At 54.9% G+C, this 14,452-nt stretch overlaps 1 protein-coding gene across 11 annotated transcripts in view; it reads left to right on the top strand.

Moving 5' to 3' along the window:
• Positions 1 to 14,452, top strand: part of TCF3 (transcription factor 3) — a 79,427-nt gene that overhangs the window by 25,370 nt on the left and 39,605 nt on the right. Inside the window, exon 1 of one of the 11 annotated variants that reach the window (XM_074528938.1) lies at positions 1,943 to 2,085. The exons of 9 other annotated variants lie outside the window; for them this stretch is intronic. In XM_074528938.1, coding sequence (XP_074385039.1) covers positions 2,058 to 2,085 — 28 coding nt within the window. In that variant the 5' untranslated portion in view covers positions 1,943 to 2,057. Of the gene's footprint in view, positions 1 to 1,942; positions 2,086 to 14,452 lie in introns of those variants that run through there. One more of the 11 variants, XM_074528939.1, reaches the window with a different exon arrangement.

The raw sequence follows: 14,452 nt of genomic DNA, 5'->3' as shown, positions 1-14,452 counted from the left end.
GGTGCTCCCAGCCCTGTCCAGCCTGGCCTTGGGCGCTGCCAGGGATCCAGGGGCAGCCCCAGCTGCTCTGGGAAATCCATTCCAGGGATGGATTCCACAATTCCTGATTCCCAATCTCCCATCCAGCCCTGCCCTGTGGCAGTGGGAGCCATTCCCTGTGTCCTGTCCCTCCATGCCTTCTTCATGGCCAGTTCTGCTCTTCCAGGTTTCCTGTGGCACAGAGCCCCGGGTGTAGGTCAGAATCTGCAGGAGTGTCTGTCACTGAGATCCTGGCCTTGGGGGAGAGGTGATGCTCTGAGAAGGGTCTGGGAAGTGATGTCTGGAACCATGGGCTCACAGCAAACCTCTGGGGCTCTCTTTGGCTGCAGTTTTAGTCATCTCTGGAGGTTCCTTAGGCCTGGACTTCACTTGCTTCCCCTGGGAGCTGCTCCCAACGCCCTTAGAGCCTGAGCAGAGCAGGTTTGTGCATCCCAGAGGGTGCCTGTGCTGGGCTGCTCCTGCTGCTGCTTGTGTTCATCCCTGTGAGGTTTTCCAGCTGCCAGGGCACCCTTGTGCTGCTCCTTCCATCCCAGACGCTCAGTGAGTTGGGTTTCTCCCTGAGCTGGAGCTTACAGGCACTGAGTTATGTCCTGAGTGAGGGCTGGTACAGTTCCATCCCATCTGGTCACTGCAGCCTTTCCCTGCAGCACTGGCCAAAGCACTGAATTCCCAATTCCTGCTGGCCCTCAGGTTCCTTTAAATTGAAATATATGGGAAATAAAGCTGGGTGAAAGATGGGGAGCTCCCTACAGCCCCCATGGAGCTGAGAGCCAGGCAGGAGCATCTCCCCCAGCTCCCTGCCCTGCCCAGCCCTCCTGGGTCAGCTCAGAAATAGAGAAGAGCCCTTCTCCCCCAGCTTGCTTTGTATTTTTAAAATCATTGTGGTTTTTTGTTCTGTATTCTTTAAATAATTTTCTAAAAAGTTGAAACTATAGAACTGGGGTTTTTTTGAGTTGGTTTTTTTTGCCTTTCTTTTTTTTTAACCCAAAAAAGAAAACTGAAAGATGAGTGAGACATTGTGGTTTGGAGCACCAGTTGTAAATAAATTTTTGGGTGCTCCAGCATGCCAGGCTTTCCCACCTGGAGAGTGAGTGCTTCTCCCAGGGGCTGTGTTTGTCCACACAGCTCTCCCAGGGATGATGTGTGCCACTGTACTTTGTGCCAGTGAAAAGCTGAGCTGTCTCAGCTCTGGGCTCTGCTGCCTCCCTTAGCTCTGCCCTCATTTTTGGGCAAGTCTCTCCATCTGTACAATAGCAGAAAGAGTTTTGTTCCCTGGAGAGGCTTGGAGGTTTAACATTTACAAAGTGCTTTGAGATCTGCAGATAAAGGAAAGCCAAACAATAACCAGTGCCCAGGGTTGTGCCAAAGGAGCCCCTGGATCACCATGGCAGAGCTGTGCAGGGTTGGGTGGAGGTGCCTTTTGTGAGAGGGCAAAAACTGCTCCAGCTGCAGCTCTGGTGCTGGCCTGGCCTTTAAAGGGCTCCTGGCAAGGAGATAACAAGAACATTATGGGATCACAGAGTGCTTTGGGCTGGAGGAGACCCTAGGGATGATCCAGTGCCACCCCTGCCATGGCAGGGACCCTTCCACTGTCCCAGGCTGCTCCCAGCCCTGTCCAGCCTGGCCTTGGGCACTGCCAGGGATCCAGGGGCAGCCCCAGCTGCTCTGGGCACCTGTGCCAGGGCCTGCCCACCCTCACCCGTAGATCAGAGCATGACTGAAGCACTTGGGTGATTTTTTTCCAGAGCTCCCCTATGAATCCTGCTCTGGAAGAGATGCTGCCCATTTGCTCTTTGCTCTCCAGGCAAGCTCCCTGGCAAACCTGACCCACCCCATGAACTGCATTAACTCTGCTTTCCCTGCCTGTGCCGGCAGTGAGCTCTGTGCAGTCCCCACACAAAGGCAGGCGGAGGGGGCAGGACGGGAGAGCGGCCCCGGAGCTGCTCCTCCCTCCGGGCTGGGCTGGGGCTCCGGCGGCGCAGGGCCCGCTCCCGTCTCGGTGCCGGCGGCTCGGGGCCATGGCAGCCCGGGACAGCCTGCCCGGGGGTACGTGTGTGCCACACGGCTGGCAGCGGGGCTGGGGCAGGGCTGGAGCCTGGGGTGGCGAGGGCGGTTTGTGCTGGGTCGGCTGGGAGTTGGGCTCTCGAGGGATTGGGTGGGCTGTGGAGGGGCAGGCTGGAATTGTGCAGGGTTTCCTCATGTTCTGGGGGCTTTTTGGTGCTATTGGGCAGGAACTGAGAGCCTTGGAGCTGCTTAAGGACCCCCAACCCTTTCTAGGAGCAGGAACAGCTCAGCTGTGTCTGCTGCCTCCCCTCTGTGTGTGCCCAAGCCCCCTAAGCCTGTTACATCTGTGACCAAGGCAGGGCTGTGGGGGAAAGGGCTCTGCAGTTGGGGACACAGCACCAAGTTCAGGTGCCAGCTGAGGGGGTCCTGTGTAGGGTAACCCATGGCCCCCACCCCGTGAGCTCATCCTGGCACTGTTAATTGCTGTATTGTTAATTGCTGTTGGGACACGGCCTGGGTGTGGGGTTTCCTTGCCCTACAAGGGGCTCGTGGGATGGTTTTTATTTCAGGTGGTTTTAGATATGAATCAAACAAGGCACAGCTCCCTGGAGGTGGCCTGGCTTTGATTGGAGTTTTTTGTGTGTGGAGTTGTAATTTAAGAGGAACATTTGGTCTGAATGTGGTGCCTGCTTTGAACTGAGGTGGGGTTCAGGGACACTTTGGGAAATCTGCGCCTCTGAGTTTTACATATACATGGGTGTGTGTGTAGGTGAGGCAGCATCCTGGGTGCAGCCTGCGCTCTCTCTGGGATGCCAGGGAGCAGCTGAGGCTTTGGGATGCTCCAGGATCAGGGGGATTGCAGGGTGGGCAGAGCTGTGCAAGCCCAGGAGCAGGTTCCCATGAGCACCCTGGATAGTGGAAGGTGTCCCTACCCATGGCAGGAGATGGAACAAGATGAGCTTTAAGGTCCCTTCCAACCCAAACAATTGTGGGACTCTCTGAGAGAGTTCAAGCTCAAGATGAGCAGAGATTGGTGAGTGCTCCTCACCCTCACCACAGCAGTGTGGGCAGAGCTGCATGAGCAAACCCAGAGTGTGGTGGATCCTGGGCACCAGACAGGTTGATAACAGCTTGTTTCCCCTTGATTCTGTTGGGGATGAGGGCTCTGGTGAGATCAGCCAGGACAGTTCATCCCTGTGCCGTGGTGGCACCAGCGCTGGGGCTCTCAGAGGAGAAGGTGTGGGGCTGTGGTTTTGCAAACCAGCTGCCAGCTGAGATCTTCCTCTTCCCGTCCATCCTGGCCTGCCCCATCTTGGGGGCTTCTGGGGCACGTTGTGCTCCAAATGGGGAACTGATTTTCTTTGGGTTTCCTGCTGCCTTATGTGTTGAGCAGCCCCTGGAAAGTCCAGCAAGCCCAGAACTCACTCAAGAGAAATGCAGGGTGGGAAGGGCCCTCTCCTCCCACAGCAGCCAGTGCTGCCATGCCCTGAGCAGCACTCACCTGCTGCCCTGAGCATCTGGAGGGAGCTTTGTCAGGGCCAGCATGGCCCTGGGTGTCCCCAGAGCAGAGGTGGGAGCTGCCAGCAGAGCTCACATGCTGGAGCCAGTCCAAGGGTTTGGGGATGACTTTGGTCTTTGTTTTCCTTGCAGCACTACTCTGAGAATGCTGTGCTTTTTTTTCTCCCCATTCTCATTTTTATACATATAATGTTTAATTTTTGTTTTGTTTCAAACTTGCATTTGCAAAATGCAGCCACTTTCCTTCAAAACAGGAGCTTCTCATCCACAGCGGTGAGCTCAGCTCTCACCATCCCAGCAAACTGCAGCTCCAGGTTTTTAACTGCTGCAGCTCTTTTTGTTCATGTAGGAAAACATTTCTTTGAGCTTCTGATAGTTAAAAGAAAGCAATCTTTGAGCAAAATATCAGAGGAGCTTGTTAATGGTCAATTTTCCTAGACAGTTGTATTAGGATTCCTGATAAGGAGTGTTAGTGCTTGGCTTGACAAAAGCACCAGAAATCGAAGGCTCATGTAGAGGAGACACAGACAAGATAATCTAATGGGTGTCTTTTTGTCTGCAGCTTGTTCTGAGCAGCAGAGAGCCCTGGAGGGGCTGGGATGGGCTCTGAGGCAGGGCTGCTGCTGCTGCTGTGGGTTTGCCTGCAGTGGAGCAGGGAGGGGAAACTGCCTCCCCTTTCCCAGGGTCACCTATCCACAACCCAAACAGTGATCAGTCAGTGTGTGCCCAGGGTAATGTGAGAGATGTCCATAAAAATCATAAAGTCTGCTTTCCTGACATCTCTGGGGCTTCCAGGGTAGTGGGGTTTTTTTGTGGCATTTTGGGGATGAGATCAAGGAGCACCCACAGGCTCCTGCCAGCTGCTGCTGAGTGATGCCAGAGCTGCACCCAGGCCATGGTTTGCAGTGTGCAGAAAGGTGCTTCCCTGGTTAGTGCTGGGAAAGAGGAGGATCCGTGCTACTCATTGAGTGCCATCTACTGGCACCTCACCCGTGCCACCGTTATCCCAGGGCAGTGGGTGCCCAGGCTGCAGGGATGCTGAGGGTGGGCTCCCTTTGCTCTCTGTGCACTCCCTGCCCCTCGCAGGGCAGGAGGAGCCTGGCAGCACCTGCTGAGGGTGGCACGTGCCAGCCAGAGCTGGTGCCACCAGCATCCATCAATACAGGCTGGATCCAGCCCTTGGCTCTGTCCCTCTGGCCTGTCCTCTCCCTGGGGCTGCCCCGTGCTCTTCTCTACACCCAGGTGACACAGGGACAATTATAAAACCTTCCTCCCCACCACCTCAGTGCCTCAATCCCTCCACCAGAGTTTAGGCACTGTTTGGAGATGTGTGCTGGAGCTGGATTTAGGGACAAGGGGGTGAGGGCACGAGGGGCTGGAGCAGCTTTTTGGTGTCCCCTGAGCAGTGTGTGGCAGACAAGGTCTGCAGGGCTGGTTGGCAGTGCCATGCACCAGTGACTCCTGCCAGGGCATGGGGTGATGGCACTGCCCCATACACACCACAGCCTTGGTGCCTTAAAGCTGATGGGTTGGGATTTATCTTCAGGTAAACTCTTCTTGTGACTTGTCCTTGTGGCTTTAGGGCTACAAGGGGAATTTAGGGCATGGGGTATGGTTATACAAAGATGCGGATCCTTTCAGGGTGAGGGACAAGTGAACATCTTGAAGTGTTTATGCTTAAAGAGGGAGAAAAAGAGTTGTTCATGGAAATGGTGCTTTGTAGGAGCAAGTGGATTGAATTCAGCCCTTTTTAATGCAATTTAAATAATCAATGGTCTATTCAATTACAGAAATATTTGGCAGAGCTCTAAATAGGTCACATCTGTCTTTAAATTGTTCTTCAGGTAAATACCTCACTGTGTGGTGTCACATGGACCAGATTCTGTAAAAAGCTGCTGTCTGGGAAGGAGAACTCTTTGGCTGTACATGCAGTTATCCCCAAAACTCTGCACCTGGTGTGCTCTGACCCATGGATTTGCTTTAGGGACTCCTTAGGGAGCCTGGCTCGTATATTTTGGGTTATCCAGCTCCTGCAGTTTGCAGCCTTGAGGTTGCTGTCTGTAAGTGGATGTGGCCAGGGGCTTTGTTGGCAGCCTGTGCGTTGCTCTCGGGGGCCAGGATGGGATCCTGAGCCCGCTGTGCCCCAGGAATGCCCACCTTGGGAAAGGGGAAAACAAAAACACCGCACGACTTTTGTTGTGGTGACCAGAGCCCCGAGGTTACTGGCGAGCAGGAGCCGGCTGAGGGAGGGAGGCAGGTGGTGCTGAGAACGCTTTGTTTGGGAAAGTTTTCCTCATTGTGTCCAGCAATTCTTCTGAGATGATCCTTCCTGTGGGCTGAATCATCGTCTGGGCCAGCGCTGGCTCTGGGGCTGCTGCGGCCGCATCCTGAGCCCCAGGGGCATCCACAGGAGCCCAGCAGCCCCAGGATCACAGCCCTGCTTGGAATAACCACCCCTGGCTGTCCCCCTCACCCTTTGGGGGCTGCTTTCCCAAGGAAGCTCACAGGGATTTGTTCATTAGTGCACAAGTCATTCCCCAGCATCGCTCTCCCCGCTGAGAGGAGGCTCACAAACAAACTGCCAAGGCCACCCTGGTGGGGTGTACGTGTGTTTGGCCACTTCCCCGCAGCATTTCCACATTATTTGGAAGCCATCCTTAATTTGTCTAATTTTTAACAGCCCCTGGCCTCCCTACCTGTAGGGCTGCAGCAGTGCAGGGCTGGGAGGGCTCACGTACACACGGCTGGCACTGCCTGCCTGTTTGATCTCAAATGCCTCTCTGGCAAACTTCTGGGGGTTTTTCTGGTCACTTGTAAGTAAACAAGCTTCTGTCCCCATTCGTCTTGTTGGTGAGTAATGGAAACCAAGTGGGAGAAGATTTTTGTTCCCCGGTGTTCCGGTTGCATCTCTGTGGCTGTAATTTGATTTTACATTGCAAATTAAACAATACTTGGAAAGATGCAAATCGCAGCGGAAGTAGAGGTGGCTGCTGCTAAGTGGAGTAAGTGGGGGTGTTGCAGCTCCTGTGTGCATCTGTGGGGGTGTGCAAAACACCCATGGCTGGAGGAGCACCAGAGGTCACTGAGGGTGTCCCAGGGGAGCCGGTGTGTTTCAGTCCTCGCTGCCTCCAGGCTGCTGAGCTCCCTTGTTCACTCAGCACAATGAGTTTTGTCTCTTTGAGCAGCAATCCATGTGTGAGTGTGCAGTGTCTGCCCTGCCATGAGTGCGCAGCTCTGTGGCACAATAAATGACCTGGAAAAACCAGGATTTGGATTTAGATTCAGTCTTCTCCCTGAAGCTTTCTGATTAATGGAATATAACCCCTGGCTTTGGGAATTACCCCGTATCTCCTGAATTTCACTTGTTTTGTGGTAGCAAATGGATTGATGTTGTTGAGTTTGTGTGAGGCAGGAATAAGGAAGGTTCTCCATGGGGCTGTCTGTGTGTTTGTGGGAGAATGGATCAGGAAATGGATCAGCCTGAGAAAGGGCTCAGGCTGCCCCAGAAACCCCCCCTGTGCTGGGCTGAGCCCCAGCGTGGGCAGCAGGGCAGGGGGGGATTCTGCCCCTCTGCCCCTGGGCTCAGCTCAGACCCCACCTGCAGAGCTGCCCCAGCCCTGGGCAGCAGCAGCAGGAGGACATGGGGCTGCTGCAGCCAGGCCAGAGGAGCCACGGAGATGCTGCCAGGGCTGGAGCCCCTCTGCTCTGAGCCAGCCTGGCACAGCTGGGCCTGCTCACCTGGACAGGAGAAGGCTCCAGGGACACCTCAGAGCCCCTTTTGGGGCCTGAAGGGGCTCCAGGAGAGCTGCAGAGGGACTGGGGACAAGGCCTGCAGGGACAGGACACAGGGAATGGCTCCCACTGCCACAGGGCAGGGCTGGGTGGGAGATTGGGAATCAGGAATTGTGGAATCCATCCCTGGAATGGATTTCCCAGAGCAGCTGGGGCTGCCCCTGGATCCCTGGCAGTGCCCAAGGCCAGGCTGGACAGAGCTGGGAGCACCCTGGGATGGTGGGAGGTGTCCCTGCCATGGCAGGGGTGGAATGGGATGATCTTCAGCATCCCTTCCAACCCAAACCTCTCCATGATTCTCTAATGACAAACATGGTGCTGTGTGACACCTTCCTGTAAAGGGGGTACCACATGTTTGGGTCTGGCCACCTCCTTGTTGTTCTGCAGGGTTGGGTTTATCCCAAGCTACTTCCAGAGCTTTGGGACGTTCCCTTGTGCCCTCCCAGCCTCCCTGGTCCCTGTCACCCACCCTGTCACAGTGCAGGGCTGGCTGTGGGTCCCCAGTGTCACCTCCCCCTGGGTCTCTGTGTCCATTGCAGAGCAGAACTGATCCAGGGCCCAGTGAGGAACAGACACCTGTTGTGGCTCTGACTCAGCCCAGTGTTATTCTTGGGCTGTTTCCCTGCACTGTTGTCCCTTGGACCCTCGTGGACATCCTGCTTCTTGCAGGGCTGTCAGGCATGGATGGAGGCTGGGGCTGAGGGGCAGGGATGGGTTTGTCCTGAGGAGCCTGGGGACAGGGGACACGGTGGCTTGGTCCTGCAGGCTGGTGACCTTTAGAAAGCCCTGACTGTGTTATCCTCCATCCCCTTCTCCTGCCTCTCCTTTGTGCTCGTGTTTGGTCACTGCTGGCCTTTGTTTTTACAGCTGGGGGAAGTGTTTTGAGCTTTAAAGTTTATTTTCTTCCCTCTGGTTGTCGTCACAGGTTTGTTTTCTTTCTCCGTGTGGCATCTTGCTGGCTCTCCCAGGGGCTGGGAGAGGGACTGGCTGCTGCTCTGGGGCTTTCCTGTGGAGGGAGCAGGATCTTCCCTGCATTTGGGAGGCCCAGAAGCCTCTCTGCCTTCACTTCTCTTACTGAATTTTTATCACAAAATCCCAAAATAGTTTGGGCTGGAAGAGACCTCAAACCCATCCCATCCCACCCCTGCCATGGCAGGGACACCTCCCACTGTCCCAGGCTGCTCCCAGCCCTGTCCAGCCTGGCCTTGGGCACTGCCAGGGATCCAGGGGCAGCCCCAGCTGTGCTGGGAAATCCATTCCAGGCCGAAGTCATTAATTTCCTTAATGATGACTTAAAATAAAGGCAAGCTTTTATTTTGATTACCATAAAATCACTGCATAAAATGCAGTGGGGACCTTCCTTTACATCTGCAAATATGATTTGTGTCTGAAGTGAGGGATGCCCAGATTTGCTGGTTGGGTTTTGGGTTTTTCCAAAACTTCCTCACCCCTGTGCTTGGCACTGATATGTACATTTATTATTGCATATAATTATCACTGGTTTTGCACATGGTGGGATTGTTGGGGTGTCCTGAGCAGGGACAGGAGTAGGGCTCAGTGATCCTTGTGGATCCCTTGTGGCTCAGGGCATTCCAGGGTTCTGTTTCTGGGATGCCACAGCAGCACCCCCAGATCCAGCCCAGGGGCTGCCATGGAGCCTGCCCTGCCCTTTGAGGTTCAGTGATGCCACAGCAGCTTCCAAATGAGCAGGAGTTGCCAAAGAGCTTCTTTGACTCCTTTCCCTCTTTCTGGCTTTGTTTGGTTTTGGTGCAGGTTCACTTTCTCCCCATAGTTACCCTTCATGGAAAGCCAGTGGGGAATGGATCGTTTTCCCCCACTCCTTCCCTGGTTCTCTCCTATTTTTCCCAGCCCCAAACATTTCCTAAACCCCATCTGTGTGTGCAGAAAGTGCTGAACTGGAATACAGTGCAGGAGATGCTGAGCAGAGGAATTCACAATCACCAAAGTGGTGGCATCAGCTTTTTGAAGTCAAAAATTATCCCTGAGTGCACATTTGGGGAGGGGGTGGCAGCAGCAGGTGCTTCCCTGGATCAGGGCTGTGTGTGGGGTGGGTGGGGCTGTGGTGCCTTTGGGTTCTGGGTTCATTCCTCACCACAAAGATAAAGGGTGAGAAATGGTGCAGGGGTCTGTGAGTTTGATGTGGGTGCTGTGTGTGCCCCTGGGGGTGATGTCTCTGGGCTCTCCTGGGTCAGAGCATCTGTTTATGGAATCCTGGAATATCCTGAGTGGAAAGGACCCTCAGGGATGATCAGTGCAGCCCCTGTCCCTACACAGCCACCCCAACAACCCCACCCTGAGCAGCCCTGAGGGCTCTGTCAGTGAGGGGCTGGGAACACAAACCCTGTGAGGAACAGCTGAGGGAGCTGGGGGTGCTCAGCCTGGAGAAAAGAAGACTCAGGGGTGCCCCCTTCGCTCTCTGCAGCTCCTGAAAGGGGCCTGTGCTCAGCTGGGCTGGGCTCTGTCTGCAGCAGCACTGACACAACCAGAGCACACAGCCCCAAGCTGCACCAAGGGAAATACAGGTTGGATATCAGGAAAAAGTTTTTTACAGAAAGGTGATAAAGTTCTGCAATGGCTGCCCAGAGATGGAGTCCCCATCCCTGGGTGTGTTTAACAAAGCCTGGATGTGGCGCTGGGTGCCAGGGTTCAGTTGAGGAGTTGGGGCTGGGTTGGACTCGATGATCTTGGAGGTCTCTCCCAACCCAGTAATTCTGGAATTCTGTGAATTCTGTGTCCAAACGCTCCTGCAGCTCTGGCAGCCTTGGCACCATTCCCTGGGCAGCCTGGGCAGTGCCCAGCAGCCTCAGAGGGCAGAACCTTGCCCTGAGCTCCATGCCAAGGCCTGGCACAGCTGCAGCCCTTGCTGGGCTCCTGTCCCTGTGCCAGAGGGAGATGCCACCTGGCCCTTTTGGTGCCCCTGGACAGGTCAGGAAGTGGCAGCACATTCCAGCCCCTGCCATGGTCAGGGACACCTTCCAGAGTCCCAGGGTGCTCCAAGCCCTGTCCAGCCTGGCCTTGGGCACTGCCAGGGCAGCAGAAGAGCTGAACCTCACTGTCCCTGCAGGGAGCTCTGGTCCAGCCTCACATTTCACAGCATTGAAGGGGATAAAACATCCCCTGCCCTGCCCCATGAGCAGACCCTCCAGGCTGGCATTGCCAGGGCCCTCGTGCTGCCCTCCAGGTGTTCAGGGTGGGTTTTTTATCCAACCCCCCCCTTATTTTTATTGTAATTGTTTTGTCGTGCTCCGGGAAAAGGAAGTGAACAAATTGTATGGTCCCTCTACAATAACGTCCTGTAAACAGCTCCCGGCTGCCTTCCACTCACAGCTGTTTTTTCCTATTTGGGGGTGGATGGGGCTGGTAAATAAACAGGAATTCTGGGAGCTGCTTCCAGCACCCCCTTGTCCCTCCCTGGGGCTGTGCCAGCTCCTCAGAGCCTTTCCTGGAGGTGCCAGGGTGGGCTGCTCTGAGTGCAGCAAACTCTTCTCAGGAAAAACAACTTTGCTGCTTTTCCTGGGACTAAAGCTAATTACTAGTCAACTAATTTTATTGATTTCCAATCCCTTTTAGCAGAGATTTTGCTGTGGGGCTGATTGCCAGAGCGATTAGCACACAAAGCTGCTTAATTTGGAAGTATTTATCAAGCAGCCTTCTGTCACCTCTGCTTCAAATCAAATTACAGTGGCACCGGTGGCCCTGCCTGTGGTGGCTTGTGCTGTCCCACCCCGAGGGAGGCAGGTGGGGAGCAGGGCTCCTCTGCTTTAAATAACCATGCCAGGCTGGTTGGAGCTAGGTGGTCTTTAAGGTTTCTTCCAACCCAAACCATCCCATGGAGCTAAGTATGAGCTGCAAAAGCTGCTGGCTCTGGGGTTTTTCCTCCCAGCTGCCACCACATCCTTGTCCTGCTCCAGCCCTCGGGCACTGCTGTGGCTGCAGAGCTGGAATTTCCCTCCTGGCACTCAAATCCCCACCATGGGCACTGTGTGGGCTCTCTGAGGATGGAAGATGCACCTTCATAGCAGCCACAGCTGCTTCCTAACCTCCTCCAGCCACAGGAGGGATTTGGCCTAAATATTTTTAATAGAATTTACCAACAAAACAAAACAAAACAAAAAAAAGCAAGCCTGGCCCAGTGGTTTTGCTGGAATCAGATTAGGGAGGGCAGATTGTGGAGGCTGGGGGAGGGAGAGGCTGAGCCTGGCTCAGTCACAGCTCCAGCAGCACAGAGACCCAGCAGTGTCCCCCAGTGTCACCCAGGGGCTGCTGCTGGGGTCCCTCGCTGCCTCCTCCTCCTGACACGTGAGAACAAGGTGCCTTTGAGACATTCGGAGTCACAGAAATCCCAGAAATTCCTCCCTGGCAGGGTGGGCAGGACCTGGCACAGGGTGCCCAGAGCAGCTGGGGCTGCCCCTGGATCCCTGGCAGTGCCCAAGGCCAGGCTGGATGGGGCTGGGAGCAGTGGGAGGTGTCCCTGTCATGGCAGGGGTGGCACTGGATGGGTTTTGAGGTCCCTTCCCACCCAACCATTCCATGATTTGAGCCTGCAGCACTGCAGCTTTCCAGCCCTGCATGTTCTCCTCAGGGTATGCCTTGGTACAGGATTTAAGAGCAAAAACTCTGTATTTGCTTTACAAATGGTATCTGAGAGGGTTCAGGAGCACAATGTCCCATTCTCCATCCCTGCATGTCCTCTGGATAATGAGAGATGGCTGCACACCCCTTGAGCTTTGCTTTGAGCAAGGCAATTGTTGGGGCTGAGCTTGTTCTAAAGACCTTTCACAGACTCCTGGGATGTCCTGAGCTGGGAGGGACACACAAAGACCATCAGGTCCAACTGCTGACCCTGGCCCATTCACACAGAGCTTGGGGGTCCTTGGCTGTGTCCAGGTGGTCAGAGCTGCCTCCAGAGCCACATTCCCCCCACACCATCTCCAAGTGCTCAGGTTGGGGTTCAGGGCTCAAGGACCAGCCCCTGTGCCCAGCTGGGTTTGGGGCTCTGGTTGTTGAAACCAGGGCAGCTGGAAGGCTGTGGGATGTGGGGTGGATCACAAAACCCTGCCCCCTTTTAATGCTTTTACAGAGAATCCTGGAGTAGTTTGGGGTGGAGGGACCTCAAAGACCATCCAGTGCCAGCCCTGCCATGGCAGGGACGCCTCCCACTGTCCCAGGCTGCTCCAACCCTGCCCAGCCTGGCCTTGGCACTGCCAGGGATCCAGGGGCAGCCCCAGCTGCTCTGGGAAATCCATTCCAGGCATGGATTCCACAATTCCTGCCCAATCTCCCATCCAGCCCTGCCCTGTGGTTGTGGGAGCCATTCCCTGTGTCCTAAAAAGTCATCCTAAAAAGTCCCTTTTTTCCCCACCACATCCTTGATTCTTGTCTCAGAGGCTCCAGAGGAGGCCACCAAGCTGATCTTAGGGCTGGAGAACCTTTCCTATGGAGACAGGCTGAGACACAACTGGGGCTGAGCCCTGAGCCTCCTTTTCTCCAGGCTGAGCCCCCCCAGCTCCCTCAGTCCCTCCTGGTGCTCCCAGCCCTGCCCAGCCTGGCCTTGGGCACTGCCAGGGATCCAGGGGCACCACCCTGTGCCAGGGCCTGTCCACCCTGCCAGGGAGAATTTCCTTCCAGTATCTGAGGTAAATCTGTCTCCTTTAGGTAAAACAGGTCCCTTTCCTGTCACTCTCCTGTGTTTCTTGTCAGAGCTGTGTATCCAAAGTGTTCTGTTCCTCCTGGCTGGGAACAGACACTGGCTCTGTGTCACTGGACACTCATCCATAGCCTTTATTAGGGTTCATTGCTGCACTAAGGATGCTTTTTCTGAGCCTAAATGTGGTTAAATTATTTTTATCCCTGCTGAAGCTTAGGACAGCTCTTGTCTATCAGCTCTTCTTGGCTGTGGCAGGAAAACCGTGAGGAAAAAAAAATGACTGTCTGACAGCTACGTCTTATTCTATTAGTATGTTTTAATTAGAACATGAGCAAGAAATGTGTTATGAATATTCATGCTGAGGGTTATTAAAATGCACAATTAATCTGTACTCAGTTTAATAACTGTATTAATGGCGAGAGGAGGTAGCTCCTATTTTTGTCGTTTCTCAATTGGAAAGTGTGCCTCAACTTGGGGAGCTGGGAAATGGGGGTATTTTAAAATCAGCTTGGCTCCTGCCAGCAGCATGGGCACGTGGGTGTCTCCAAAACTCACACACCTCAGGGTGGCAGAGCACTGGGAGGGTGGCAAAGGCAGACCCTGCCACAATGGAGCTTCCCTGTGCAGACAGAATTCAGCTCAGTGCCATGGGAGTTTTCAGCCACAGAATCACAAAATACCAGAAAGGTTTGGGTTGGGAAAGACTTCAAAGCTCATCCAGTGCCACCCCTGCCATGGCAGGGACACCTCCCACTGTCCCAGGCTGCTCCCAGCCCTGCCCAGCCTGGCCTTGGGCACTGCCAGGGATCCAGGGGCAGCCCCAGCTGCTCTGGGAAATCCATTCCAGGGATGGATTCCACAATTCCTGATTCCCAATCTCCCACCCAGCCCTGCCCTGTGGCAGTGGGAGCCATTCCCTGTGTCCTGTCCCTGCAGGCCTTGTCCCCAGTCCCTCTGCAGCTCTCCTGGAGCCCCTTCAGGCCCCAAAAGGGGCTCTGAGGTGTCCCTGGAGCCTTCTCCTGTCCAGGTGAGCAGGCCCAGCTGTGCCAGGCTGGCTCAGAGCAGAGGGGCTCTTTGCAGCATCTCTGTGGCCCTTTGACCATGATCTCTCTTTGGTGACTTGGATTTCTGGGGGTTTTTGACAGCCCTGAGGGTGTTTTAAGGCAGCAGATGTGTCCACAAGCATGGAGCAGTTGGGGCCCAGAAGGTTCTCAGGGGGTCTCCATCTCACCTGGGGCAGCTCCTGGGCAGTGCCCAGAGGCAGGAAACACATTCCAGGTGTCCCAAGGTGCCTCTGAGCCTTCCTGGGCACCTGGGTCACCTCTACAGCTGCTGGGGTGCCCTTGGCTGATCCCTGGGGCTGCTGAGCCGTGTTCTTCCCCCCCTTCCTCTTCCTCATGTCCAGCCTGGCTGCTCCCAGGGTGTGGGGCT

The sequence above is a fragment of the Zonotrichia albicollis genome, chromosome 29 (assembly GCF_047830755.1).
Source record: "Zonotrichia albicollis isolate bZonAlb1 chromosome 29, bZonAlb1.hap1, whole genome shotgun sequence".
Lineage (NCBI taxonomy): Eukaryota > Metazoa > Chordata > Aves > Passeriformes > Passerellidae > Zonotrichia > Zonotrichia albicollis.
Note: the sequence above shows the minus strand (reverse complement) of the source record. Positions and strands in the feature narration are given on the sequence as shown.